The sequence below is a fragment of the Henckelia pumila genome, chromosome 2 (genome assembly GCF_033568475.1).
Source record: "Henckelia pumila isolate YLH828 chromosome 2, ASM3356847v2, whole genome shotgun sequence".
Taxonomy (NCBI): Eukaryota; Viridiplantae; Streptophyta; class Magnoliopsida; order Lamiales; family Gesneriaceae; genus Henckelia; species Henckelia pumila.
In genome coordinates, this window is record NC_133121.1 from 158,217,975 (window position 1) to 158,243,175 (window position 25,201).

The 25,201-nt window shown below is 33.7% G+C and overlaps 1 protein-coding gene across 1 annotated transcript; it reads left to right on the forward strand.

Moving 5' to 3' along the window:
• The first annotated feature begins 13,457 nt into the window (after positions 1–13,457).
• Positions 13,458–16,216, forward strand: LOC140884344 (polygalacturonase At1g48100-like). Its single transcript, XM_073291076.1, has 6 exons — positions 13,458–13,830; positions 13,963–14,130; positions 14,221–14,265; positions 14,375–14,582; positions 14,681–14,762; positions 15,715–16,216. The coding sequence occupies exons 1-6, from the start codon at positions 13,519–13,521 to the stop codon at positions 16,214–16,216; spliced, it is 1,317 nt and encodes a 438-aa protein (XP_073147177.1). The 5' UTR covers positions 13,458–13,518.
• The last annotated feature ends 8,985 nt before the right edge of the window (positions 16,217–25,201 follow it).

Below are 25,201 nucleotides of genomic sequence, written 5' to 3' on the forward strand. Positions count from 1 at the left end.
GTTTGAAAACCAAAACTCTTTATTTAATTATTTAGATAAAGTTTGGACTATTTTAATTAAAAGCACTAAATAATTTTCAATACTACTCCTCGTGGGATCGACACTCTACTTACTCTTTATTAAAATTTGACACGTGCAATTGCGGGTAAAAAAATAAGCAACAGTAAATATATTTTAACAATTATGTGAACATATTGTCCATAGGAAAAGTTTACCAGACTAATTCAATAACATGTTTGTACCAGACTAAACTCACAGGAAAAGCGTAACCCATTATGCCGAAAATAACAAAAATGTATTGAATGATGCAACAGGAATACATTTATTCATCTAAAATATATTTTCAAGAAATATTTAAGTCATAAATCAAATAAAAAGGCTATTATAAGGTATTTAAAAATAACAAAAACAACATTACCTGTAAATATGAAAGAGGTGAAACATAAATTAAAATATTGCTAGCTGATGACATGTGTAGTCTAGTGTTGCAATTTGAACCATGGTCCTGTATTTGATGCATGTAATTTTTTCTTTTAGATTGCAACGTGTTGTCCTTGCTATCTATACACAAAAAAAATAAAGAAATGTAAAATTGAAGAGAAATATAAATAAATGAATTATTACGTTCTTCATGCATATTACCTACATACATTGGATTCTTCATCCAACAAATCATTTTGTTCTTCAACCAATGACATGTTTTCAATTGTGTTACAAGGCTGGTTGTCAAATGCCCTCCTAGAAGTTGAACTTATATTAATATTAAATCATGGAGTAAGCATTAAAAAGTTAATTAATCATCTGAAAATTTTTGTTTGATATCTAAAATTACTGTTAGATGTTATAATATAAAAGCTACTAGATTTTGGTATAAAATGCTACTACCATATTTAAGTTAAAAAGCAAAAACAAAAAGCTAACAATTAAATTCCCTGTTATTTTATATGTCGTATGCTAGATATTAACTTACAGGCTTACACATCAATGTATAGTTGATTTGAAGCTCAATCTATATGGTTATTCAATATACCTTGTTTATCTTGACCTTGTAGCTGATTCGAAGCTTCATGAATGTGTATCTTCTTTGAGATGTTACCCTTTTCTTTTCATTGTGGATCTGTCTGCGTGATTAGTACTTGTAGTTGGTGGTTGTGTACTTGTCTGTCGAAAAATTTCTTTTCTATCATTTCAATTCTTAGGATCCATTCCTATCAAAAGCCAGAGCCGAGTACAAATTCTTTGGTAATACAACAGTATAAGTGAAAAAGATATACATATATTTATGCATTGAAAAACATCCATTGAACAATATAGGCATTCATAAACAACAAATTAAAAAGGTAAATACCCCGAAAATTGAAATCTTACGATATAATTTCGGAAGTGGTTTTAAAACAAGAGGATGAATCTTTTTTCATTGTGATTCTTTAACTTTCCTCTCAGCTGAAAAATAGCATGTGGTCATATATTCATTATGTAACAAGCGATTAAAATCAACTAAATATCGACAAAACACACAAATGTTATGAATTCGGTTCCTTTTTTCTATGCTATATTTCATTAAACTATTATGAAACACATTAAATTATAACTGGATTAGAGGAAAGAAATAAACTTCACTAATTACATGTTTTGTTCCCTAGAACACATCTATGGTTCAAATATTTCTCAGTTTGTACCAATATGATGTAAGTGGCTTTCTAACTCATTGGGCATGGTTAATTAAAATTTTAGCTATGATATGTTTGTTTCTTGTCGAACATACATATTAAGCTAAAAAAATTCGATTTACTGCATCTGTAGCATCAAAGACTTGATTCTTGGAAGAATCAACATAGTTTAATAGAATCTATCTATTTCCTCCACCAAAATTAAGATTTATCAGGCTAAATAATATATTCTTTAGCAAAGTTCAAAGGTAAACCTAATTCGAATATGAAGTAAAGCGAACGAATGCAATTGCAACACATCGAATAAATTCTCTTATCGGCTTCAATAATACTAAATGGATTAAAGGTAAAACAAAAAAATAAAAATAAAAACCTAATTAGTAGTGTACCAATTCCAAACCAAAAACTTTGTAGACCTAATGAGAGCGGCTATTAAAGCTGAAACTGACATCAAGAGACGTGAGGAGGAGATCGAGAAATGTAGTGATCCAACCCGAATTCACTATTAATCAGAGGTTAAATCGTTAAAGATTAAATAAGCATGCAATATATATTAATCAGAGATAAATCACAGAAATTTAAATAATGCTAGACCGACATAATACAACCGGTTAAAATAAATTCCAATAATACAACTCAATTGAAATAATTTAATAACCTAGCTACTACCCCTGCAGCTCTTGCTTGGTCAACAAAGAATCCCAAATCCTGGTGCAACACCTATAACTGCCCCGTCGAATGAGGTGTCCAGAAAACATAGGACATGAGCGCTAAAGCTCAATAGGCTAGTACGGGTAAACATACAAACATGATGCATGCAAAAGAATATCGGGTATCATACGAGTATCAAATCCTGCTCAGTCTAGGCGCCATGGTATGTAACACGCTGGGTCATCGCATTAGGAGGTGGCTCCCATGCCATAAACCGTGGACACGTCCAGGTCCCAAAACTATGGTTCACATCCACACATCCAATGGGGCTGAACAAATTCCCTATACTGGGTAAGCCAACAATACCGGCTAAATCAAGATTTATACACATGTAGCATAACAGAAACATGAAATCATGGCACATAAATGCAACATATTGCATAATTTTGTGCCCGCAAGTGCACGATGTCAAGTTTTAATATATGAGTATAGTATCGTTCCCACGAGGATTGAAAATTTATATTCACACTAAATACTGTAATTAAAATAATCTCAACTTTGTTTAGAAAATCAAAGTTTAAAATTCAATAAACTAAAATAAAATAAAATAAAGAATCCAGAATTTCAAGGATGGCTTTGGGTACACGATCTGAGACGGGTTCTAGATACAAAATATCACTCGATTTTCATTCAATCATATAAATTGATTATATCATCTATTCTAATTTATAGGCCAAGAACCCTTAATTGTTATTTGCTGCCTCTCCCGAGCGCTGAGTAAATGTTATTATTCTAATGCTAATATCGATATCCATATCAAAAATCAAACAATAAAAAAATTTAATCAAGTTATATGGTTCTCTTTCAATGACCTCAAACAAACTTGTAAGCCTCCCGAACTATACAAAAATTCTAGGTTGTGTTTTTCTATGATCCTATTCAAATCTCCTCTTCCGAGTGCCAGATTTCAAATAAATATAACAATTCAATTTATAACCAGTAAATTGAAAGACAATCAAATCAAGAATGCACAAATAAATTGTTAAGAACAAATCATATTAGGAAAAATAATATTCAAAACATGAAAATCAAATCAAGGTCCGTCAATCTCTAGAAACAACCAATAAATTTATAATTATATAATTAAACACGTAGACATATTAAAAAATCTCATAATATATTAATGCAGATAATAAAAATCACAGATTAGAGTTGATTCTCCGGCCCCAGATGAATTTTATCTGTCTCATGATTCGATTATCCCTTGTCTTTCGCTCCCACGTCTCAAATCCGTGTCCCAAGCCTACTTGAATGCGTAGTTGTATGTGATTCTGTTGTTTGGGTGCCGCTTCTTCTCCTCTAGATTCCCTCCAAAGTGTGTGTCTATGTTATGTTTCTGTTCGTGCGGCTCTTCCCCTTTGATTGTGTCATTGAAGTCCTTTTTATATGTTCTCAAAGCCCACCGAATAAAGCCCGAAAAAGTCTCAAAGTTTCCTTCCCAAAAAATCACAAAATATGACTTCGCTACGGCGCGGACGCGCTTAGGAACTTGAGCGGGCGCGCCTAAGCTACGTCTTTGGCTTCCCTTTTCACGTCTAGGAGGTGCTGGCGCGCCTGTTTAGAGGCGCGGGCGCGCATGCCTCTCGCATGTGCTATTATGCAGCGCGCGACAATTTTCAAAAAATTATATCTCACAATCTAACCGTCGGATCGAGCTGAAATTTGGACAGAAGCTTCAAAACATCTCAAAATTTATTATGGATGATGAAGATTTGATTCAGATGTCTCAATAATTTCCATTATTTTTCTGAAGTTGCTGCTCCAAAATTTCCTTCATCCTCTTCTTCTCATTATTTTTTTCCCATTCCTTGCAACTCACAAAAACAACATACACGCATAAAATCCGCTCGATACATCACAAAAGTCAAGTCAAATCATATATAAATAAGTGAATAAAATGCACTTATCATATTCCCCCAAACTTAGACTTTTGCTAATCCCGAGCAAAACAATAATGAGCAATATAGTTGACATCCGAATTTTTACATTTCAAGATTCAATACACATGTAGGCTAATTTTCTCAAGAGTTCTCGCGTGTGTGTGATTTGCCAATCTTGACTATCCTCCTCAATTTCGATACACTAATGCAACAAGTTTGTTTCATAGAATCATCAACTCCGCTCTCTAATTTCTAAACACTCTCCACCAAGTTCAACTTCTACTCTCTAAAATCAAAAGAACTTTTCAAGAATATCAAAGCTTTTTTTTATAACATCGCTGGATTTTGCACCCAGTTTTATTTTATTTAGCCCCATAAATTACCCGCAGACTTAACTATAACTAAAGATAGGATTCGAATTTCAATCCCCTCGTCTATAGCCCGGATGGAGCATCAACCCCATTTTTTCCGCAAACTTAGCCGTGGATTGGTGATTAGGATTTCAATCCCTTTTCAGACCCAGATGCAGTTGCGTCTAGTAAAATTTTATTAACCACAGGACACAAAGAGCTCATTCAAAAGAAAGATTTAACAATGTTAGCACAATTTGAAGCACCAATCTACAAATCAAGAGTCTACATGACAAAAGTGACTCAACAAATGTTGTGTAAAAAACTAGAAACAATGATTTTCACTCACAAATATGGACATTGTCTGCCAATAAAAACAAAAAAAACAGTTGTCAAGGAAGAAAAACCAATAAAAAAGTAGTCCAAAGCCACTAGCGATTCAGATAGAGATACAATGTAAAATTATAATCGTGGACCACACCACGTGTAAAGGCGTTCCCTCATACGTAAAATGATTTGTCTTCAATTGTGTAGTGGTTACGCGTTTCTCCTCGCCTATAAAAGGAGATGTTTGTGTAAATAAACAAATGAAGTTTGAGTCTCTCTCTTTCTTTTTAAGTCTCTTATGCTCTGATTCAGACAAGATGTATGAGTATTATTAGAAAGTAAGAAACATAAAATCAAAAACAAATTAAGCCTTATGACAATTAACTAAAACAAGTAGTGCGTAAGGAGGAAGAAGGCTGGAAGCAAACGATTGAAGATTCATGGTTAGAGTAAACTTGGAGATCCGCAAGGTAAGTACCGTTTAAACAAGTGATCGTTGAAGGAAAGAAAGGATTTGGCCTCTCATCAGAACCGAGAATTAATCAATCAAGGTAACCTTCCTGAACCTCCTACTGTCCTTAAATTAAAATTTATTCAAAAACTTTATTATGCCTGGAATGAATATCAAACAGGAAATATGTATTTTAAATAATAAGCTTCGAGATTTAATAAATAAAAATTAAAATTTTTTTATAAACATATCCAGTATGCACTCATATTTACAATGAAATTCATACAATAAATCAACGAATATTTTTTTTAGAAACCTATCTAATTGAACGATATGGCGAAGATAGTTTACCAGATATAGACGACTAAGATGATTAAGATTAATAAGTTTTCTGTAATATGGTATCAGAGCCAGAAAATTAAGAATCAAGATCAGGATTAAATCTACTATAAATATTTATGGCATCAGATTCACCTTTAGGAGAAGGATTATGAGAAACATGCATGTATATAAAATCTAGAAATATGATCCAAGAACAAAAATATTGGTTTAATAAAAGCTGTACATCAATACGATCAAAGTATAAACTAAGCATATTTAATCTAGCAACTAAGAATATCAATTTCAAAATAGATATCACTAAATAACAACTAAAGACACATATAAGAGTTCTAAATCAATCTTCGATTCCTGAAGAAGATGATATAATAATCCAGGATATAGTAGATATTGAACAAAAACATATAGATCTTGAAAAGAAAAAGTCTTCCTTCATTTACTAATGACATATATAAAAATATAAGAAATTGAGAATAATAAAAAATATGAATTAAATATCACATTCAACCAACAGAAGTTTTTAGAGATTAAGAAACCCAAAAATGACAGTTTTTTGCAACAATTACTAATTAGTTAAGGTATTTTTACTAAAATATCTCATATATTAAACCCAAGAAATAATCATATATTCTACTCTTTGAAAACAAAAGAAAATTTCTTACGAATAAACCTTGAACATAAAAATGAAATACTTTTTCTAACAGCGACTGAAGTAGAATCAATTATGAGACGAACAAAAGAATCCGAAAAAAATAAACTAAAATATATCTATATTGGAGGACTTGAAATAACAGTTTCAGCTTATTTTAGGGAAAGAATCGATTCACCATCAAAATTATTATACGAGATAAACGAATAAATAACTATGAAGATTCTATACTAGAATTATTACAAACAATCTCTGTTATTCAAAACTTAAAATTTACTTATATCCACAATTCTCAGTATCTATATAAGATAAAGATATTAACAAAGTCTTAACACTCGAATATACTTTTAAAAGAAAATATTTAATGAGATCAGGAAATGCACCAATCAACATACATTATGTTGTTGGATTAGCATTATCAAACAGTGTGCATTCGCATAGTTCACAATCTAAAGAAATGATCGAGATTCCAACTATCTTTTAGAACATCACAAGGGTTGAAACACCCAAGAAAGTATTCATTGAAGAAATAAATCCTCATAAAACATGGAGTTCAGATGATCTCCAAATAAAGAAACATTCATTACCGAGAATTTCAATATCATTTCCTAGAAATGATGAAGATATACTCGAGAAAATTGAAACATTGAACCAAAATATTCTTAAAATTAAACAAGTTATTGTTAATGAATCAACTTCATTATAACTATTTTAAATGGAATCCATAATTAGACTAGAAAACGATCTAAAAAAATTAGAGAACAAGCTTAATCTAGCAATACAAGAATTAGAGAAAAATCTAAAGGAACACATCAACTTAGCCACGACCAGAATAATAATGGAACAAGAAAAATAGAGTAAAAAAATATTAAGCTACCTTAAGGAAGTTCTTTCAAAGGAAAAAGAAAAAAAAAATTAGAAGAAGAACCACAATTCAAGATTGAATCATCGTATAGAAACCCTCTCATTTATGGAAAAACTAGGTATGGAGATGTTTAGTGAGACATACCAGTCTGATTATGAACAAATAAGAATAAATACAGAAGAACTGTATTATTCACATCAAAATCAGAACAATATTGAAAATCTCATAATCAGAATTAGAAGATGATTCTACACCACAATTAACATTACGAATGAATGAAGAAGGTAGTGGAACTAAAAATGAAGAATTCGAATATAACAAAGACCAATACGATATCCTTAGTGAAACAACTCTAACTCTACTTTAAAATAAACTAAATAAAATACAGATTTTCAAAAATTTTGCCATGGCCTATCTATTTATAATCAAACCCGTCTCTCACAGACAGCAACTAAAAAAAATACGACCAACAATACTAAATAAACTAAACCGAGAAAAAAATGAGAACCAGAGAAAAAGATTCGACCTTCCAAACGTCCATAAGTCATTTAATTTGATATTTACATGCCCAAAGACGATCAATAAATCTTTACATTTTTATTAATCTAAGTAACAAAATAAAAGACTAGAAAATGTTAAAATGAACTTTTGTGGAAGACTAGAATAGGTCGGAGGGATGTGTCGTGCCCGCATCGCAGTCCACTCGATAGTCTTGCTCCTCGATCTCAATAATAACTTATACCTGCACCAAGTAGATGTAGCGAGCCTAGGGGCCCAACAAGAACATGGGGGAATAACGAATAATAAATATACATGCACACGCCATTAAAAATAGCTTATAGTAAAAATATATTTTTCTTTTCTTAACTGAACCTTAGGCAAATAGAGTAACTTGAAATCAATGCATGCAAGACTGAATCTAACTGACTGGAACTGAACTTAAACTGCAAATGCATAGCAAGACTGAATATGAGGACTGAAAGGACTGAAATGAGAACTGATAAACTGAAATGTAATATGATAATATAAGCTGTAAACTGATAAACTGAACTGTGAACATATAAACTGTAACTGTAACTGTGACTGTGACTGTGAACTTAGATCCTTGATTGTAACTCTGTACTTTCAATCATGATCATGGCTGCAGTGCACTATGCCGAAAGGAGGTCAGGATAACACCCAACCCAATCTTGCCCTGTATTTGGTAAGGGAGGCCAAGATATCTCTCAGCCCCACACGAACACATGCTAAGGTAAGGAACATAATGATTTGGTAAGGAAGACCAAAACGTCTCCCAGCCCCACACATACACATGAATAAATGTAGTCACAATCATCTCACTTCGTTCATAAAATATTTTCTTTCATTCTTTCTTGACTTGATTCACAGATTCAGCATGCAAATTATGGAAATGACTTTCTTTGAAATATTTACTCGATTACTCGATTCACAAATAAATGATGAAAGATGGTTGACAAAGATGGTGATCTAAGTGGCAAACCATAGCTAAGAATCTAGACTTTACTTTTTGGCAGTTAGGACGTACCCCCAGCAATCCACTTGAAATGCTTATAACTTACTCAACACTTAGACAAAACGACTTCTGCTTGAAAACACGGTTCTCATGCACTCTATACTTAACTAGAAAGTCATCCTCGAGATACAAATCTTATCCAATTGTTTCTGGCAATAATATTTCCGGACAGCAACACTTAACATCTAAATTTTGTTCCTTAACAATTATTAGCCTAACTCAACCAAACCTTAACCAAATTAATTCCCGCTTGAAACAACGTTTTCCTAACATCCTAGGCTATTCCCAAAACCGTGCCCTTAAGCAAATCATGCGTGTACCCTGCCTTGAACGTTCATTCCCGGACAGCCCCATCACCTTGCCTAAAATCCTGTTAAATAACTCTTCTTCTTTCCAAGATACTTAAACCTTGATCCCTCATGTTAACAATCTTTAAACTAGGACCTAGACCACTCCTTAGCCCCCTTTAAACAACTAGGACAGATTTCCCCAAGCCTAGTGTAACTCAATGAACAGCCCTGCTCCTGCTCCTGCCCCTCAAACTCGACTCCAAACAGCCCAATGTCATCGGTCCTTCAACTCCAATTTGCTAGCTACTTCCATCATATCCTAAGTGCTACCTTGTGAGCTAAGATCTCACCCATGGCAGTCCCTAATTCACCATCCAAACAATAAGCAAAAACTCGAACCAACATATACTCAACACAGTGAAAGGGTTCAAAGTTGAGGCAAAAAGGAAAGTACTGACCGAGACTCACAAATATGCGTCCATTCAACACCAGAAAACATTTTACATCGATCAATAACATGAACAATAACCCAAAAGGAAACTGAAACACACAAACAGCTATTCACAACAGAGAACAGAAACTCGAACAACCATCAACTAATCAAAAATCGAGCAGGCTTTCTTTAAATCCAGAAATCCAAAATGCAAGTAAGGAAAACCCACCAAAAGGAGTCTGAAAACAACGAATTGCAAGACACGCAGAGGACAGAGACTCGAACGACCAATCAAGAAATCAGAAAAAATCGAGCTACTTCCTTAAATCCACAAAAAATCAAAATGCAAGCAAGAAGACAAGCACACAATTGTATTAATCTACTTGGTGGCCAAGTAAACCCATAAATCTTGCCTCGATTTGGAAATATCGAAAATGGGGCTCGAGCTGCTGGAATCGGACTGGAACAGGGGTGATGAGATTCGAGCAGCTTCGCCTGGATGAATGAGTCGCCGGGAGGATGACCTGCTGCGGCGGCCGGAAGTCTGGAAAGGAAGAAAAATGAAGAGCCGATCGATTGAGGGAGAATGGAGATGAAACCGGCCAGAGTTCTATCTGGTAAAGCTTGAGAAAGGGAAATAGAATTGGGCCGATGCATTTGAACTAGGTGAATTCCTTTTTGGGCCGTGTAATGGGCTTCTAAGATTGGACTCTCTTTGGGCTTAAATTGCATTCTTAGTGTATAGGTAAATAATATATAATATACAGTATTTTATATGATGCAAGTAAAAGTGTTAGGCCCAAAATTTCCGCAAATACTCAGGTTGAAAATCCAAGAATTAAAACACTTTAAATATTTTGATGTCACGCCGACGAGAAAATATTTAAATAACAAACAGAGCGATTAAAATAATTTTAAACAAACTAGACAAACGTTTAAAAGAAAATTAAATAAATACACAAGAGGAAATAAAAACCCTTAAAATGATTTGGACAATTAAAAAGCATTTAAATAAATAATCTAGACATTTAAAATAATTTAAAATAACTAACCGTTAAACTTAGGTTATTTAAAATAAATAAGTTGGACACTCAAAAATATTTAAACAAATAAGCTAAACAGTTAAAATCTTTTAAATGAATAAACTAAATAATTAAAATTATTTAAATATGAAAGTTTAAGCTTTTAAAATATTAAAACAATTAAGTTGCACAATAAAAATCATTTTGACAAATAAACTTAAAAAATTAAAAACATTAATTAAATAGTTAGTAAAATAAAATTATTTGAATAAATAATAAAAATATTTTATTAACACATAATTCACATAAAGAATTTAATCAATTAAAATTAAAAATAATAATCCTAATATTTATTAAATTTAATGCATGCGATTTAGTAGATTAGATTTTAGGTGCTCCACTTAGAGAATCAAAAACATAAGAATTTTTAAAACAAAATATATTAGATTTCGGATGCTCAACAGCTAAAGAAAGAAAATCTAGGATAGATCATTGGACAAATGAACTATCAGTAAAAATACAATTAACCTCATTAACGTCCAAATATTAACACATGAGATGATAAAAATGACATTTTTAGGAGCAATAAGAACTTGGACTGAAAACCTAGTGATTACTAATCTACCATAAGAAATGACATGACATCGATATTTTGAATTATTCGTTACTGCCCTGTACCAAGAAATTTTATGAATATCTAATATTGATGTCAATTTAGCAGCTAAAAACATGGAGCAAAATAGAGAAATTTTCATCCTAGATAATATCAAACTATGCAACTTATTTTATTTTGAAGAATTTATCTGTGATTATGCATGAAACAAACTATTATCAATTAATAGACGCTGATAAAAAAGAACATTACAAATTAAGCATCTTTAATAAGATACCCAATATACCAATAAACAGTAAAGATGAATTCTTAACTAGTCCCTATGCGAAAAACGTTTGGAAGAGCTATTAAATTTATCAAAAATATAATAACAAGGAAATGTCATGAGGTGACACTGAATAAAAGGATCTCCAAATCCTAAAAACAAAATAATAAGATTTGCTATGACAAAATAAAATTCACAGATCACAGTAAAAGAGTATGGTTGTAAAACAAATAGGCCACACAAACATCTAAAATGATACAAACAAACCAAAACTAATATAAACCTTATAATCACTCAAGAGAAAATTTATTTCTTATAAGAAAAAGAAATTCAGAAAGAATTTCTTTAAAAATCCTTATAGAATAAATTCTATAAAAAATTTGATGACAAAAAAACCACCTTACCCAAAGGGTAAAAGAAACAATTTCACATGTTGGCTGTGCAATGAAGAAGGACATTATGCAAATGAATGCCCAAAACGAAATGAAAAGAAAAATAAGGTTACACTTCTTGAAAAATTTTATACTATTAGATTTTATCCAGTAAAAACAATTGAATTTTCATCTGACGATAAAAATATTTATTACCTTGATGAATCAAGTGAATCAAATTTAAAATTAGATTCAACATCTAGTTATTCAAGAGAGAATAATGAATCAAATCAATTCAAGGGTATTTTCGGAACAATTTTGGAAACATTAAGTCAAAACAATAAATTTCGGACTTAAGGACTGAATCTTAAGTTATTTTTACACTTGGGGACTAAATCCCAAGTACCCTTTTTAATCGATATGCCACCACTAACAAATTATTTCTAAATTATGGGAATATTAGATGCTAAAAACAAAATCATAAAAAAATCAGTTTTAGTTGTGAATATTTGTTTCTACGTTGTTTTGGTAATCTAAGTTAGTTAAATTTCAGTTTTAGCTATCATTTTTGTTATTTGTTATTTTTTATTTTGGAATTCTTTAGATGACACTCACCAAATTATAACTTTTTTCAAAAAGACTGATACTGACAAAGTAGAGGAGCAAAATTACGAAAATATAAACATATATCGGATGAAAATAACAATTTTTTGGCTTAAAATTTACAAATCCTTCTTCGTTTCGTTGCTAAAAACGTCAAACATTTTCTCTCTTAATACCTCGTTATAAAAGCATGTAACAAAGCCAATATATAATTAGTTTTGGGATTTTGTAATTAACCTCGATGCGTACCTATCTTACCAGAAAACCCATTGGAGTGGGTCGGTTTGAGGAGGATATTTAAGGAAGTGTTTGCAATAGATTGTGCTTTTGTGGAAGTGATTAATTTATAGATTATAAAAAAATTAAGAAAAATCAAAAGTTGACAGTGTTTGGAAACAAATGTGAAAATCTAAAAATCAAAGTTGGTATTGTTTGATAAATAAATAATTAGAGTGATTTTAACAATGACCTTCTTATTAGAATCATTTTTGAAGAATCATAATCAACATATGACTAGCTTTTGGATTTCAATTAAGTTAAGGATAAGCTAACACATAATCTAGATTTAAGAAACACACAAAAATGATTTTTTTAATCCAAAAGCTAACAATCACTTTTTTTTTAGTGATTGCAAACACTCCCAAAATATCATAACACACCACTAATGAGAAGCCGACCCTCCGAAAAGCAGCTTTATTCCACTGGTAGTTCTTAATGAACACTAGAAAAGAAAATTAAATAATTTTCTTTCTGTAATCCCCGAAAAACCAAAAATAAAAAGAATTAAAAAAACAAGTTGCTAATCTATTCTAAGTGGTCACAGCTGCCCTTTTCACAACTTCCTTCAACTTCCCAAAACGTGGCTTCAGTTCTATAGCACCCACTAAAACAGGACGAAAGTCGATTCTTGAGCTCAACTTTTTGTCAAAGTTTGTACTCCAACTTCACTTCATTCTAATCACTTTACCATTGCATGCGCATGTTATATATTTATTGGAAGTGGCCAACTTGTCTCTTTTCTCAACTCTATAAGCCAGTTTCGGGGCAAGCTAGACCTTGGCCTGATCATGGAGTTGTTTGGATATTTCGTCGTGTTTTTGGGTATCCCTGTATGCTTTTCTGCTCTTGCAGCTCAATGCAGGCCTATGGAGCACTCGGAGCTAATGAATTATCGCCAAGTTTCTCATATTTCGGTGTCACCTTCTCCTGCGCCAGAGGCTGCTGCTTCTGCACCGGCATCAAGCGAAAATTCGCTGGATTCGGTTCAAGTTTTCAGCGTGTTATCGTATGGTGCCGTGGGAGATGGTGAAACAGATGATACTGAAGCTTTTAAAACGGCTTGGGATTCCGCTTGCCAATATGAAAATTCGGCAGTTTTTCTTGTTCCTATGCACTATTACTTCATGATACAATCTGCAATCTTCACTGGCCCTTGTAAAAGTTATCTTGTTTTTAAGGTAATGCTCGCATATTCTCAACTCTAAAATTTTTATATTTTTTCCTTCGAACGAAATTACTTCACGCGGTGTAATACTCTCTTGGAAAATATATATTGATGTTTTTTTTCTTTCGTTATAATAATATGCAAGATCGAAGGGAGTATGATGCCACCAGATGGACCTGATTCATGGCCTAAGGCCCTCAGCAGACGCCAATGGCTCGTTTTTTACCGAATCAACGGAATGTCGATGCAAGGAGGTGGACTCATAGATGGCAGAGGAGAAAAGTGGTGGGATCTTCCTTGCAAACCTCACAAAGTACGTAACTTCATTTTCTTGCTTAAGAGATTCTGATAAATTTATCATTAATCTTTTCCATGACAACTGACTAATGTTACAATTTAACAGGGCGTAAATGGTTCGACTCAGCCCGGTCCTTGTGACAGCCCAGTTGTAAGTCTAGCATAGAAACATATCTTGCTAAAAAGAAAAAAAAAATCAGACAACAGTTCGAGCATTTTAAAACATCTCTCAATAAAGTAGTTGTGTTACCTGATTATAGGCCATAAGGTTCTTTTGGAGCTCAAATTTGACTGTACAAGGCATTAAAATCAAGAACAGCCCACAGTTCAATTTTCGTTTCGATAACTGTCACGACGTTTACATCGATTCACTTTATGTCAAAGCTCCTTCCGGAAGTCCCAACACAGATGGGGTTCATGTAGAGAACACCAATAATGTCAAAATACACAATTCAGTCATTTCTAATGGTAAATTTCTTGCAACCTCGCAAGGTTATACTCCATTTTCATCAATTTCTATTTGGGCTTTTGCAATTTATTTAAAACATAATTGCTCTATTCCATAGGGGATGACTGTGTTTCCATTGGAGCTGGTTCTTTTAATGTAGATATAAGGAATATAACTTGTGGTCCTAGCCATGGAATAAGGTACATTCCTTTGACATTTCTTCAAGTATCTCCCTCTGTTTTATGAAACTTTCACCTTTTGTAATACCCCAAACATGCAATCTTTTAACCTTACTTGCAATTATAGCCGCCACAATTTTTTCCCTAGAGTTGTGAACAAAAATCTTGTGGGCAGGGACCAATGGTCCCGAGTAGAGCTGTCAAACGAGCCAACCCATGGCGGAGCGGGCCGGCCCACCAAAAACCCACCTTTTGGCGGGTCGATGGCGGGCCGACCCATCATCCTGGCGGGCTGGAAATCCTCAACCCAACCCAACCCAAGGTGGGTTGCGGGTTAGGCGGGCCGGCCCACGGGTTGAATTACGACAAATAAAAATAAATAAAAAATATTAAAATTAATTATAAATATAATTTTATGAATAAATATTAATAGAAACATATTAATAAAAATTTTAATTATTGATTTCATGTGTGTAAATTTTATATAAATTAATTAATACAAAAAAAAATCACAACTTTTATTAAAAAATGCATATATAACAATAAAAATAAAAATAAATTATTAATTTTCCAGGCCCGCGGCGGGCCAACCCGCGCGGGTCGCGGGCCTAGGCGGGTTGGCTCATCTAGGCCCACCTTTTGTTGGGTTGAAAAAATTTCAACCCAACCCACTTAAATTGTGTGGCGGGCCGGGCCAATCCAATGGGCCTAACCCAAATTAACGGCTCTAGTCCGGAGAGGTCTACCTCGCCCTGTTTGATCGTTTCAACGCAAAACAATTAGACCAATTCCCCAGGAATATGAATGGATACTTCTATAAACTAGGTTAATCATGCTGGGGCTCATTGTGCAACGTCTGGCCTATATCGTCTCGTGGGCCTGGAGCATGGCATGGCTATGTAGACCATTAAAAATCAACATGATCACACATGTTTGCTTATTTTTAACTTTTATTACCATCTGGTATATGCAGTATTGGCAGCCTTGGAATCAGGAACTCGAGGGCATGTGTTTCGAACATCACGGTGACCGACTCGACGATCAAGCACTCAGACAACGGGGTCAGGATCAAGACATGGCAAGGCGGATTCGGAGCTGTTTCAAATGTTAAGTTCAACAACATTCATATGGACACTGTTCGAAACCCGATCATCATCGACCAATACTACTGTGACACGAAGAAATGCTCGAATCAAACTTCTGCAGTTTACATCAGGGACATTTCATACTCCAGCATCAAGGGAACTTATGATGTTAGAAGCCCGCCAATGCATTTAGCCTGCAGTGACTCGATGCCGTGCACCAATCTTTCGATTTCGGATATCGAACTCTTTCCTGCACAGAGACAGAGATTCTTGGATCCGTTTTGCTGGAATGCTTACGGAGATATCAAGACAGTTACAGTTCCACCAGTTTTTTGTTTGTTGGAGGGATCTCCGCAATCTTTACCTACTAATGATGTTGATAAATGCTAATATATATTTCTTAGGATATATAAATATTATTTATATATATATATATGGTACACTTTGTGGTATGGCTTAAAAATGTTAGTTGTTGGTAAATAGAGAGCTTGATAGAAAATTGATATTTTTGTTTTTTTTTACCTTCGATTATTGGTTTGCTCCTCTCTTGTGTTTGCTTTTAGAAAATGATTGCCAAACAGATATCGGATGCAATGAGAAAAGATATTTTCACCACTACATATGTTAGCCCTTTTGAAGGAAACAAAACTTTAATGTTATGGACGTATCAAACTACTGGTAACTCTTCAACAGATCTGCTACCTATGGACGTATCAATCTCATAGTTAAGGTATCCTTTCCCACCCGCCACTAAAATCTGACAAGCCTTCAGAGTTGATACCAGAGGCATAAAGGGTCGAACTCCCTCACCATATAATAACTAACTATCGCCCTCAACCGGATGAAACTAAACAACCTTTTGATAACAATCCAAAGTAGCTCGATAAGAGGTCAAAACATCGATACCTAAAATACAGTCAAAATCCTTCATCGCTATATTCATAAGATTCGCTGATAACTCATAGCCCTCAAACTCTAAATAACAACCTAAGACTAAATGTTTGGCCAAAGCCGAATGACCTGTCGGGGTATACACAAAAAGTACTACGTCTAGGGATATGTACGACAATCTATGACTCTAAACAAAATGTGCCAAAAACAATGAATGTGAATCACCAGTATCTATGAGAAGCGAAAGCAGGAATTTCGCACAAAATAAATGTATCTACGATAACCTCCTAATTCTCTTTCTGAACCTGATCTTAGCCCAGGCAAAGACTTGCCCAGGAATACTTGGCCTCTGGTTTGTGCTCCTAACCAATTGTCCTGATGACCTCTGCGGAACCGATGCTTGAGAACCCGATCCGGATGTTGATACTCGGCTCGTCTGTGGGAAATCCCTCTTTATGTGACTCATCTGGCCACAACAAAAACAAGCACCTCCGACTCCACGAGATTTGTTTGTAGGATGACGTTCCCCACAATTCTCACACGGACCTATTGTCTTCCCAAAGTTGAACACACCTCCACCAGAACCTAACCTGAAGAAGATGCACCAGGCTTTTTGAAGATTGGGCTTTAGGCCCCAAAGAGTTACTTGGTCGGAAGGAGGAGAAATTCTTGTTACGCTTGATATTGTCTTCTGCCTGTCGAAAACAGTTAACCAAAACTTCATACGACGTCGGATCGTCGCAGATAGCCACTTGGTTGTGAACATATGGATTAAAGCCCTGTAGAAAATGGTCATACTTAGCCTTGGAGCTATTAGCAACATACGGGCAATATGGTAACAACTCAAAGAACTTCTGGTGATACTCGTTTATAATCATGTTGTCCTGCCTCAAGTTCATCAGTTAGTTCGTTTTTGCCTCAAGTTCATCATCTCGGCCCAGTAGCTGCGCCTCGCTTGAATATCAGGGGCGCAGACGTGGACTTCCACACTTGCGGGCACTCCATTCCAAGAGGATGTTAACTGACTGCATGTTGTGACCCGTATCGGAATCACTAATTAATCAAATCTTAGCATGCAAAATAACTTAAAAGCGAATTTAGATAATCCAGTAAAAACTTAAATATGTCAAACTAGAACCTACCGGAAGAATACAACCGGTCCAAATCAAATACTACAAATACCAATGGTATTATACAACCCCATAGAAAATCATACTAAAATTCAACAACAAGGAAAAACCTGGTACAGTACAATCCACCCTACTGCTCAACGACCTATACCACTCGATCTGTCCAACCTAAGTCCTGCCCCATGAAATAGGACGTCCAGAACAAAAACCGAGTATGTGAGCTAACAACGCTCTATATAGATGTATTAGTATACACATGCTATGAATGCTAATATGCAAGTGAAGGGTACCAGAAACCTATCCATATAGAATCTTGCTCAGTCAAAGGCGCCATAGTATATAGTACGCAGGGCCGTCGAATCAAGAGACAATCCCATACCATAAACCATGGACATAACTGGATCTAAAACCATGGCATCCAACCAAAAAATATAATGGTGCGGAGAGACCCATCTACAGGTTATAACAATGGTAAAAGGCTCAACATGATAACGCATGCAGCATAATATCCATTACATAATCAATGCACATATCAGTAATGCCACATAAAACATGCAAACATAAAATATGCATACTTAACTAGGGTATCTCGGATATTAAGTGTGTACCTCAGAATAAGCAACCTAGTGATACAAGCTCTATAGTCCAAGCCTATAAACAGATAATCATCTTATCACTAATCGTCTACTAAAAGATTTAATTAGACTATTAGCTAATCACTGAAATGAATCAGAGTCTAGCGATATACCTGCATCTGTAGTAAGCCCTTTGATAGCGATTTCCCCAAAACTTAGGCACATCTCCGCTACGATCTCGGTAGCTCCTTGCTATCAACTGGCCTTCGAAATAACGCCCAAAAACCCACTAGAACGAGCTAGGAACGAGAGAGATGAAGTAGGAATGAACAACTAAAATGAAGCCCTCGACCTCCTATTTATAGACGACAATCGGAGCTTCCGATCCCAAGTTCGGAACTACCAAAACATACTTCGGAGATTCCGATCATGCTTCCGAACTCCCTCCACCTAGCGCGTGTCTCTGATTAGACAACACATTTTCCAACAGCAGTTCGGAACTACCGATATCTAGTTCAGAGCTCCCGAACTCTCTCAAGTCCAATCACCCAATAAAAACTCATACCATGTCCAACTATCACAAGATCGGAACTACCGATTGCATGTTCGGAATATTTGAACTACTCGGACCTTTCGATAAGCAATACTAGCTTCCGAACACGTTCGGAGCTTTTGATCCCTCCTTCGGTACGTCCAAACTATCCCAAACACTCGGAGCCTTAGAAACCATTTTTAATTGTTCTAAATCCTATTTCAACTCCCTAAGATCAATCTGAGACTCCTTTAATCATGTTTAAGTAGTAGATAGCTTAATTTGGAGTCGGGCTACTACATTCTCCCAAACTTAAAAGATTTTGTCCTTGAAATCCAGACTAGGAAAATCAAAACGATAAACACTGAAACAACACTATTATTACAATAACACTGCAGTTCAAAATACAACTCAAACATTTAGGGAAAATACGAAATACAATCAAAACAACTCCGGATGCTCAGAATTCATACGAATTTCTAAATCCCAAGCAACTTCAAAGTACCTTGTATTTTTCTGTCAAGAATCCTCAACGGCTTCCCCACGTACGAAAAATCGTGCTCAATCTGAACCTCTGTCGGATGCATAATGTGTGACTCATCTGAAATATACTGACGGAGTAACGATACATGCAATACGTTGTGAATGCTGGAGAGATACGGTGGTAACGCCAAACGGTAAGCCACATCTCCAACCTTCTCTAGTATCTCGAACGGACCAATGAATCTAGGCGCTAACTTGCCCTTCAAACCAAAACTCATCACCTTCCAAAAAGGCGATACTCGCAGGAAGACATAGTCCCCGGTCTCAAAATGCAACGACCTACGCTTGGTATTACCATAACTGACATGTTTGTCTTGCGCTGTCTTGATCCTCTTCTCGATCAACTCAAAATTTTCAACGATCTGTTGGATCAATTCTGCTCCTTAGACCTATCATTCCCCTACCTCATCCCAAAACAAGGGTGTCCGAAAATGTCGACCATAAAGAGTCTCGAATGGTGCCATGCCAATGATACGATGATAGCTGTTGTTGTAGGCGAACTCTATCAACAGTAAGTGATCTTGCCAGGATAACCCAAAATCCATCAATAAAGTCCTCAGCATATCCTCCAATGTCCGAATAGTCCTCTCGGACTGACCGTATTTCTCTGAGTGATACGCAGTACTCAAACTCAGAGTAGTACCCAAAGCTCGCTGAAAGCTACCCCAAAACCGTGAGGTAAACCTCGGATCTCTGTCACTATATGTTCAAAGGAACTCCATGCAAACGTACGATCTCCTAGATGTATTACCTTGTCATGCGATCAAAAGTAAACTCGCAGTTATACGGAACAAAATGAGCGAATTTGTACAACCCGCTCACGATAACCCAAAAAGCATCACAGTTTCTGGAGGTCATTGACAAGTGGGTGACAAATCCATTGTCACATGCTCCCACTTTCATTTCGAAATTTCCAAACTCTGAATCAAACTACCTGGTAGTTTATGATCAACATTGACCTACTGACAAACAAGACATCGAGAGACAAAAAAATTGTATTTGAGTTTTTCAAAGTAAGCTAAAATTTATTATATAAGAAGTGATATTATGAAGAAAATATGTTCCATAATAAATTAATTAGGTAAAGTGATTTAATATTAATTGTACTGATGCTTACAAATTATAAGGGCAAAAAATATTTTAATATTATATATATAATTTTTCAAAAATATAAAATTTGTAAATATTTTAAATTATTTCTCATATATATCTAAATTGTTGGCCCGTCTCCAATGAACAAGAATATTTTTCATGTAATCAATTTAAGAATTAAATATTCATTTACATGTAATTCATAAATCCTCCCCGTGTTAATTTATTTATTCATTTATTTTTTACAGCTTTTGTTTCTTTTATAATGAATTTGGTCCACATTTTGTGAGTTGATTCTCCAAATACAATATTTTTATTGGTAGACAAAAGAAATTTTAAGTTATTTTAAAAAAGGAGGGAAAACGAGTCAAATAATGTGCAAAAACACAAAAATACCATAAATATGTACTTCAGCACGAACACCCACAACATATGTCACAGGGGTTCTGTGAGAAATTTTTTTAAAAAGTCGAGGACATATTAGCCTAATAAAATTTTATAAGAAGTTTTATGATATTTAAAATTTTCATATTAGGACCCGATGCCATTAGTCCTAAATAGTGGTGCTAATGATCCCAAGAACACACTTCTAAAAGAATTATTTACACTATCTAGAGTGAGTTTTGAAGTGCTTAGAAGACTTTGATGTAACGCCCGAAAAATCCATAAATTCACTCACGAGTATTAAAGAAATTTTAAATGATGTTATTTTATTTCATCATCATTTAAAAGTTATGTTTAATTAAATTATTTTATGTGATATTAATAATTTAAAAGTTATGTTTAAAAGATTTCGTAATATGTATATTCCATGATATTTTATGTTTCAACGTTGAGTTTTTGAGTCTTAAAATATATGTTTAAATATGGTGTTAAATGATTTAATGTATTGTAATTTTTCTGGATGTTTAATGTTGTAAATTAGTTTAATATTTTCAAGTTTGGGATAAATTCTGGACTGAAAAAAACGAGACTAGATTTCGAACGAGGTTAAAAAAATATTTCATGTTTATTTTAAGTTTAAAGTTAGTGAAGTGTTATTTTAATATTTGAGAGAGAAAATTTTAAAGGTATATGTTTGTAACTAATGGTCCGACTTTCAAGCCCATCAGTTACAAACTGTTTGAGCGTGTAATTCTTTTCCTCAAGCCTTTCTCTCAAATCACACGCCACCTACTCACATTCCCTTCTCCCTCTTCACATTCAAAAAGTTGCACTAGGAGCAAGCAGAAACCTCCGTTCTCGTCCGTTCGAAGCTAGAATCGCTATCAAAGTGCCGATTATTCCCAACCTATAATGATCAGACAAGTTTTAATGCTTTTGAAACCGTCATTCAAGATAAAAAGTATTTTGGTATTAAAATTTTGTGTGTTGATGTGTATTTATTGTATAATGCATTGATTCTATGAGTATTTTAAGAGCATGATAGAGAATTGTGAAGTGAATCGTTCTTAACATTTTGTGTAAATATTTTTTAAATTTGATGAGAAAGCTGCGTGAAACTCGGAATTTTGGTGTGCGTGTTTTGAACGTAAAGTTTTTGATGCAAATATTTTGAAGATGATAGTCTTTATTTAATCTTTTTCGAGTTTTTTAAGTTTTTCATGGGCATCATCACAATTTTCAATGTGTTAGTGAGTTTGATTGAATTGAAATTGAAAAAGATCGAATTAGGGACCAAAAATATCAAAAACCTCTTTGTTTTTTTACAGCAGCAAGGCTGAGGTGTCGTCTGGAGGCGCCTAGGCACTGCCAGGGTTGAAGCCCTGTCACCTAGGCGCCACCCAGAGGCGCCTAGGTGTTGCCTGGGCTTGGCCATACCGCCCAGAAACCTTTCGGGAGGCGCTTCAGCGCTAGAGGTCATACCGAAACTTCTTTCAAACACATTTTTAATGTCCTAAAGTTATTTTTAAGGTCTTTTAAGGTGTTCGAACTATTTTAAAGTTAGATCTAAAATTTTCAAATTACTGTTTAAAAAAATTTATGTTTCGATTGGACAATTACTTATAAATTTTTTTATAAAAGTTTTTTACAACATTAATTTTTGTAAAAATTTGAAAAGTTAATTTAAGAATAAATATGTGCTTGAACAATTATTTTATAAAAAAAATTTACGATCAAGCTCAAAAGTAATATTTTTTTGATTCTATCATTAACTTAATTTATAAAACTATATATATATGTATCTATATATATATATATATATAAACAATTTCAGTTGTTAATTTTTAAAAAAATATACTTAAAAATACTTTAATAAGGTGTTGGGAGACCGGCATCAATTGAAAAAAAGTTTTTCAATTATATATAAAATACTAGAAATATTTTAAAATAGCTGTCAAAACAAACCAACTTATAATTTAAAAGGAAACTTTATTTATGTTTCTTTAATATCAATAACTGAGATTCCCATTTTTATTTTTCATAAAATATATCGTGTGTACGTTGATAATATAATTAATCGATAATTTATTTAAAAAATTAAAATAAGCATTATTTTTCTTAGAATAACCATTAATTTTTTTTAACAGTTAGAATACCATTATTGATCAATATAAAAGGATGAATAGTGAAAAAGGGTGGTTCGAAGCTACAGAGGGGTATTACCCCCTCTGCAGCCGGTGGCCTTTCATTGGCCCAAAATCATGTGGGTCCCACATGATTGATGTGGGACCCACATGATTTTTTATGTGTGGCCAATTATTGGCCACACACCTACAGTGGGGGGTAATACCCCACTGTAGGATCGAACCACCCCGTTAAAAAGATGCCAGATTATGCTTGCATAAATTGAAATTGGGCATTTCAAAGGTAAAAATATTATGAATTTCTCTATTTATTTATAATAAAAATAAAAAAATTATGGAAAAATTCAATTGGCGCATATAAATACTTTTTCGTAAATGTTGTTCACCAAACTGACCAGTGACTCAAATTAAGCAGACAAACTATAAAATTTATTTATAATTTGCATGATACCAAAATCTTTCAAGTGTTAAATAACTGTGAGTCTTCGTGTATATTCAAAATAATAATATTATATAACAACCATCTTTATCCGTAGCTATAAACCTGTACAAGAGGTTTATGCTTTGCCACGTCACTGTCATATCAAAAGTTAAAAACCTCATATCTATATTATATATAAAAGTTGAGTCACCTATACTAAGCGAATTGGTCCGTTCTTATGACACCAAAGTCAAATTACCCATCTAACCTTAAAATATAATAATTCATTTCTATAGATAAATGACAAAAAAATCTATATCAAAATTTCTCTCTCTTATGTGATAGAATCCATTATCATGTTCAATTTAAAATTTAAAAGAACGGCTTATCAACATCTTTTCACTTGATATATTTTTTTTATTTCTAACATTGCTCAATTTTTTATTTACACTAGCATAATCGCACACGCGTTGCGTGCGTATAAAATCATACAATATATTTAATATTGTATGCTATATATAAATATTATTTTTTCAATAATATTTAAATTTATTTTTTAACATTTATAAAATAATATAAAAATAAATTAAATTTTTTTTATCAATTTATATTATCTGCAATGTTTAGTTGAGAATAATATGAAAATTTGAAATATCAAAATTTCAAAAAATAAAATAAAATAAAATTGTAATATTTATATTACATAAGGGCAATTTCGGCAATTTAAAAGATGGTGTGTAAGGGGAAAACTCATTATATATAGGGAGATATATATTTTTTCATTATATAGCACATGCATAGCATGTGCATTGATAGCTAGTCTTTTTAAAACTTCTCTCAATTATCATAAACCTCTTCAACAACTTTATTATTGGTCTCACTGTCAATTCATATATTTATTTGTAATTTCATTTACATTTATTTCCTTTATCACATATATTATTAATTAAAATTTTTAATTTAATATTATTTTGTATTTTAAATTTTAAAACATTAATTTTATTAAAAAAATAATTTGACAAAAAATAGCCGTTATGAATAAAAAAAAATTAAAAAAAAGGTAACCGTTGAATAATAAAAAAATCAAAAATTGTGATTTATAAAAAAAAATAAATTTAAGGATCACTTGTACCAAAAAAAAAAACTAATGACATTTTAAAAAAAAATTTATAATGGCAGCAGGCAGCGGGCCTGACGCGCGTGTCCCAAGGAGGGGAGTGCGCCCCCTCTTGCCTATAAATTTTTTTTTAAAAAAAGTAAAAACCGGTCCCAAGATTTTGGGACCGGTTTATAAAAAATTTTAAAAATCCCACCCCGGCAATGGGGGTGGGGATTTTAGTGGGAGGTTTATATAGATGCTCTCCCACCGCCCAAATCCCAGAGTCACCCACATTCTCAGCACCTTCATGTGACCGTTGGATGCATTGTTCCCCACGTGTATGGCCCAGATTCATTTACAGATACATCCCATTTCCTTTTTTACCCATGTAAGGAAAGGAAAAGTGAAACAACGTCGTACTAGCTAAAGATCACTCCTATGACGTCGTTTTGCCTGCCAATGGCTTATTATACAGACTGACCCCTGCGTCCCAGAACCATAGCGCAAACTACACTCAAATAGCAAAATTTTCTCAAGAATCAACGTTAATAGAAATCTATCATC